At 41.3% G+C, this 6772-nt stretch overlaps 1 protein-coding gene across 1 annotated transcript; it reads left to right on the top strand.

Moving 5' to 3' along the window:
* Window positions 1-3160: 3160 nt before the first annotated feature.
* LOC308367327 (glycerophosphocholine cholinephosphodiesterase ENPP6-like) lies at window positions 3161-6535 on the top strand (the record flags this gene model as incomplete). The annotated part of the gene is made up of 8 exons (XM_080841215.1): window positions 3161-3383; window positions 3497-3676; window positions 4053-4164; window positions 4471-4612; window positions 4829-4999; window positions 5178-5315; window positions 5984-6098; window positions 6336-6535. The coding sequence occupies 8 exons, from the start codon at window positions 3161-3163 to the stop codon at window positions 6533-6535; spliced, it is 1281 nt and encodes a 426-aa protein (XP_080697341.1).
* Between the last annotated feature and the right edge of the window lie 237 nt (window positions 6536-6772).

Raw genomic sequence — 6772 nt, 5'->3', positions numbered from 1 at the left:
AAGCAGCACTAAGGTCTAGGAGAACTAATATTGAGGTGCACCCATGATCAGATGCGATTAGTAGGTCATTAAAGACTTTGACTAAGGCTGTTTCAGTGCTGTGGTGGGCTCTAAAACCGGATTGGAGGGTTTCTTCAATTTTGTTTTGTTGTAGAAAAGAAGTAAGTCGCTTAGCAACTAGTTTTTCAAGTATTTTTGACAAGAAAGGGAGGTTAGATATAGGTCTATAGTTAGCGAGATTATCGGGATCAAGGTTAGGTTTTTTAAGAGATGGTTTTATCACTGCTATTTTGAAAGATTGTGGAACGTAGCCTGAGATAAGTTAGTTATTCATTACATTGAGTAATGTCTCACTTAACACTCTAAGGTCCAAGGCCTTTTAGACTTTTGTGTTATGTTTTTGTACATTTTGCTTAACTAAAAAGTAAAAACATTGATGCACAAATGGAATATATGATTCTATTCTAGAAGACCTCAGCAATAATATTAGAAAAGGGTTCAATGTTTCCGTGGTTGTTCTTTTTATGTCTCTAAGACGAAAACTAAAAAAAATAAATATCCCGGACGAGGGATATAGACCTTTTAGTGTTAATAAGGGAAGTGCATGTTTAAGTAATTTTGTGGGGATAGGATCTAGTAGGCACGTCGATGATTTAGATGAAAGGATCAAGGAGTTTAATTCAGGGAGGTCGGTGGGTGCGAAGAATTCAAGGATAGCACCCGGATGAAGGGGTGTTGCCATGGCGCATGTTGGAAGGGGTGTAGGGTCACAGAGGGGGAGGAAGCTTTGAATTTGTTCTCTTAATTTGAGGATTTTATTATTGAAAAAGGTCATGAAATCATTGCCACTAAAGATTATGGGAACCGAATGTTCGATTGTGTTATGGTTTTTTGTTAGCCTAGAAATAGTGTTAAATAAGAATTTAGTTTTTTTTGTATTACTATCAATCAATGAAGTACTCGTTTATATCTTAGAAGACTATACTTCCACGCCAGGAGGAATACCTCAAGTTTGGTGAAGTACCATTTTTTTTCTAGTTTTCGTGTGGTTCGTTTGAGTGCACGAGTCTGATCAGTGTACCATGGGGCTAGTTTTTTAAATTTTCTTAATCTCTTTTTCAGTGGTGCAACAGCGTTGAGGGTTGAATGCAACGCATGTGTGACGCCTTCAGTTAGTAGGTCGATATAAGGTGGGGAAGTGCATATGCCATTTACTTTGCCAGCGGTAGGAGCTGAGGTGAGGGCGACGGGTAGTTTTGATATAAATTCAGCAGTTGTCCTGTCGGATAGACAACGGCTGTAGAAGTGGGTAATTTCCGATGTTGGACGGAGATCTTATTTCATGTTGAATGTAATTAGGTGGTGGTCCGAGAGGGTAGTAGTTTGGGGTAGAGCTATAGGGCGGTCAATTTCTAGGCCATGCGTTAATACAAGGTCAATGGTGTGATTATTACATGCCTACAGTCTGTCTGATTTTTCACTATAATGTGCTGCAGGTGACTTAGGTCTGGTTTTCCAAGGTTATAAAAGCTTTACAAAGAACATGACTCTGCCACCAACACATGAGGGTCTGGCAGTCAGGGTGCTATCAAATGAGGACATTTTGTATTGGCAGGTACAGCAAGTCATGACAGATGGATTCATCAAAAAACCCAAATCCTATGAATCCTTTGGTTTTGGAATGTATGAATCAACATCATCGACAATCATTTGATTCTTTCAATAAATTGTCCCTTTGATCATCAGTGATGAAAAATACAATATATTCACGCAGTTTCGGTTGAATCTGAAGATCTATCTGAATGCCTAGGTTGAATGGCACTGAATGAACTTGCTCTCATGAACTGAGGACTGCTGCCGACTGGCTTGGCTTTGTGAACTGGGGAGAAGGGGAACACGGAGTCAGGCAAAGTAACTGGCAGAAACTGGTGTCTTTCTGGATGGAAGTGAAATAAGCAGAGATGCCTGTCCCACAGGTGCTCCAAGAATTGAGAGAGGAAAGAGGGGGCAGAAAATAGCCCTTTAAACTGCAAGAGCTGAGACTGCAGGAACCAGACCCTATACTATGGTGCTCGTGGCCACAGGGCCTTTAAACAGAAGAAGAACCTTATCTTTTTTGAGAAAGGGGAACTATTACTGTACTGTAGGGACATCACCCTCACATTCACTTGAACTTCCTACTCACCAAACAACTATCCAAACAGAATGTCACTGACAAACTAAAAAACTATTGCCATTCACAAAGGAAACAAACCAAAGGTGTGTGTGACCTGATCCCCACCCTGAGGCCGTATCAGTGGCAGGAAGAACATGTTTCAGAAACGAGGGAAGCAATCTAGGTCATAGATATTATATATATATATATATTATAAGACTGGATCGACATTTTATCACTGATTTTAGGTCTGTGGCCATGCCTTCCATCCCAGACATGTCATTTTAAATCTGAAACCTTAATGTATGTAACTTTAACCTGTTTCTAAGATGGGATGCCAAGTATCTGGCTCAGGCTAATGTGCATTAGAGCACACCAGAGTGCTGTAAACTGAGCTTTAATGTAGCCTAGACTTCCCTTTGGCACTTTTCTCTTGCTACTGCAAGGAATCCACTGTTAATAGTGGATGTTTAGATTTACATTAAAGTTGTTGGCCTGTGGAAATGTTTTGATTCGAAATTAATCTGGTAGAGCAGCAGAAAGAGAGGCATAAAAAATGAATGCCAGATTCAATAGGCCTATGTTAAACCTAAGTTCATTTTTACATATGAAAAAATATAAGATATCTTTTTCTTTCAATAAATATTGAATATGTCCGGCCCTCAAACTTGGACCCAGTTTTTAATTTCGGCCCTCTGTGTATTCAAGTTTGACACCCCTGTAACTAAAGCATTAACCTTAATGTTTTAAAGCAAAAACCTTCATAATTTGTTTACTGTTCATCCTTTATGCCCCCAGGCTGACATATGATTATCGTGAGAATCACTTCCACATCCCTCCCTGGTGCAGTGGTTTGCTCCAAAAGATAAGCTGTCACTCCACCTCCTGTCACGCCTGGACCTGTTTAGAGAGAAGTCACAACGACTCAACTCGCAAAATAGACTGTGAACTTGTGGGCCACCTCTCGCTGTAGTCTAGGCTGTGAGTTGTAGTTGTGTCATCATCATGACATACACCACCATTGCTGTCATCTTCAGCGTACTGAGCTCCTGCAATGCCAGTGGCAAACTTTTAGTCTTTCTCATTGATGGACTCCGCTACGACTACCTCGACAATTTGCAAAATTTTCCCGGGTTCCGGGAGATTGTGGAAAAAGGAGTCAAAGTGGATTACATGACTCCAGAATTCCCCAGTCTGTCCTACCCAAACTACTACTCGATCATGACAGGTAAGGGCAAGTCTAAGCATCTAGGTGAAGAACCAAACAGGTATTCAGCAAAAAGAGACTGATGAAGAAACATATAGTCATGTCTGGGGCTTTCATGTCTTTAACTTCACCAGGCCTAAACACTGAAGAGCACCAGATGACTGGGAACTACATGTGGGATATGGACTCCGATAAGGAATTCTTGAGCGGCTCGAATGTGGACAGTCGCTTGCCTTTGTGGTGGAATGGATCGGAACCGATCTGGGTTACTATGGAGAAACTGAAGAAGAGAGTCTACATGTACAACTGGCCAGGTCAGCGCACAGAGTTCTGCCAGTGACTGATATGTGGACAGGCTGCGAAATATGACTCATCATGGTTGAGTTAAGGATAAGACTGCAGGCAAAGTGTCCTAAATCATTATCAACAGTTGGAATAAGCTATGTATCACTTTCTGTCCTATGTTCTCGTTATCTTTTATCAAGTATATGTGGAAGTGATGCATAAAGTCCTTTGAAATGTGGCTGAGGTCTACCATCACTGTTATGATAAAAACATTAGTTTACATACGTATGTTGTGATAACAATTCCCAGAATAATCTCACTTCTGTGACAGATCCTCAGCATTATTTACTTTGAGATGTCATTAAACTGCATGACTTGATTTGAAGTACAAAAACTATGTTTCAGGTTGTGAGGTGGAGATTCTAGGAGTGAGACCGTCTCTCTGTGAACCGTACATACCCAACGCCTCTGAGAGGAACCTGACCGATGCCATGGAACGAGCCCTTGATGCATTAGAGTACTGGGTTCTCCTATCTTGGTGTTTTATCTTGGTGTTTTAACTGCTGTTATCCAACGATATGTTTTACATTCATTTTTTAAATTATACTTTTTATTTTATTTTATATCATATACTTTGTAGTATATGATAGCTAAAAACAAATGTGCTTACTGTGTATACATGTTTACTTTTTTCTTCATAGCAAAACATGATAATGAGGGTGGTGTTCTCAGGGTAACTGCACATGTTTAGTTTGCTTTAAAATATGTAGGCTTTCTTCTCAACCTGAAAATATTGTTAAACGGATTTCTCTGTTTCCTTCAGTAATGGTCAAGCAGACATGGCTGCAGTGTATTATGAGAAGGTGGATGCCGTAGGCCATTTCTTTGGACCCCAATCACTCCAGTTGACAGGAACTGTCCTTGGGCTGGATGCTGCCATGCAGTTTCTCAACCAAAAGATCACGGTTAGAAGTTTTAACCTGATTGACGAATTTGAACCTAAAAAAGTGAAGTGAAGAGTGACATGGTAAACTTCAGGTGTGACGGTTAACAATAGTAACAATAATTGCATGATTGAGTGAAAGAGGATGGAAAAGCTCAAATGCCGTTTGTAGACATGTAATGATGTCGGCAGGCAAGGTGCTTCTGCGTAAATGGCACCTAACACCTTTGTGTTGCAGGCGAAAAACATGGGCAATGACCTGAACGTCGTCATGTTCTCCGATCACGGCATGACTGAGATCACAAACGTCATTGAACTGGACAAACACATCAACTTGTCTGACATCATCAAGGTGCTGGACCTTGGCCCTGTTGTGAGCCTGTGGCCCAAACAAGCAAAGTTTGAAGAGGTGAGCTCCTCTTTTTGGATGTGTACTTTTTTTCAGTTATGATTAGAGTAGCGTGTGAAAACATATTCATTAAGATGTTTCCCACAATTATCTGTTTCCCCCCCCTCTACATCAACTACCTACTATTTTGAGACTTTAAATATGCAATCAAATTCATACGGACACTGATTCCTCCCAGATATTCACAGCCCTCAATGCAGTGGAGAACATGACAACCTACCGCAAAAGTGAGATCCCTGATCGATTCCATTACAAGGAAGGGAGGTTTGTTTCAACTCTGACCCTTGTGGCTAAACAAGGCTGGATCATCACGCCTGTAAGATTTCAATGCACTTTTGTTTGAGCTTTTCTGAAATGTTTGTCCTCCTTTTAACTTGTCAACTGAGAAAAGAGAGAAACAGGCTCAACTGAGCTCTGCACTGTTCTTACTTACCTGCATGCGTAAAATAAAATGGATGCAAAAAACAAGAGGGAACACTGGGCCAAGCCTTTTTATCACAGTAGCACAGCACTGACACACCTTATAGAGCCTGCAAAAATGCAATTTCCCAGCTACCAATCTAAACCTTGATGAATGTTGATTTAATTAGGTGTCTTCCTTTTAACTTGTCAACTGGTCTAACCTGCATATGGAAAATAGAATGAATGTAAAAACAACAGGGAACCCTAGGGAAAGCACTCGTGACACACCTTGTAGAGGCTGCAGATGTCTCCCAGCTGCCAATCCAACCGTGTTGCATGTTGATTTAATTAGGTGTCAGAACTGGCTTGGCAAGAGATCGGTTTATGCTGCGCTTATGAAACAATGGTAGATTTTGGAAACATTGTTTGTTTGTACTGAATGTAGAAGTATGCAATGTTTCACCAATTATTGTCATGTTCCTTTTCTTTTCAAAACACACAAACTGCGTTATTAACACTTATCTGTGTCCTGTTACTGGATTATATTTGATTTCTTTCTCATTCAATGGTGTTTCCTTTCAGAGCATATCAGACCTGCCTTTCCCGTCAAGTGCCGCTGGAGACAGGAAGTTTGGTGCTCATGGCTACGACAATGAACTTGTTGAAATGAGAGGCTTCTTTGTAGCAAAAGGCCCAGGTAAGGGAAGGCAATTTGTACAGATGTGGATGCACTGCCACAGGGATTTTGACACATCCTAACACTCACTAATTCTAATGTGTGAAGTTCAGTAGAACATAACTCAGTTTCAAGGCTGTTCAGAGAAGCCTCTTTTCTTGCATTTGATCCCATGACACCAATATGAACAGGATTAAGTCAGGGCATTTGGTGTTCTTGATATATTTTTTGCTAAGCTGCAGCTGTTTTCCTTCACAGATTTCAAAGCCAACTTCAGCGCTGAACCAATCAGAGCAGCAGATATCTATAATGTTATGTGTCACACCCTTGGGATCGAGGCACGCCCCAATAATGGCTCTTTCGACCGGGTGAGGGCCATGCTGAACCGGTCATCCAGTATAGCCCAGCAAGGCTGTGTCCTGGTTTGGCTAGGAGTGTTTATTCACCTACTTGTGTGACCTGACTGAAAACCATCCCAATTATTACTGCTGCTTCTGGGGAGGGGGGTGTGTCCAATGTCCCTCAATGCCAGTGCTGCCACTAAGTAAGGGCCCGATCACACAGGACGCGACTTTTATAAGCGCAGTCGCATCGAAAGCGCGTTGGCAAGATGCGCCTGGGGAAAAGCGCCTATACGCCTGTGGAGTTAGCTGGCCAGCTAGCCTATTTGTTTTAAAGGCATTTATAAAAGGCAT

The sequence above is a fragment of the Sprattus sprattus genome (genome assembly GCF_963457725.1).
Source record: "Sprattus sprattus genome assembly, chromosome: 6".
Taxonomy (NCBI): Eukaryota; Metazoa; Chordata; class Actinopteri; order Clupeiformes; family Clupeidae; genus Sprattus; species Sprattus sprattus.
The sequence above is the reverse complement of the archived record's forward strand: the minus strand, read 5'-3'. Positions and strand labels throughout refer to the sequence as shown.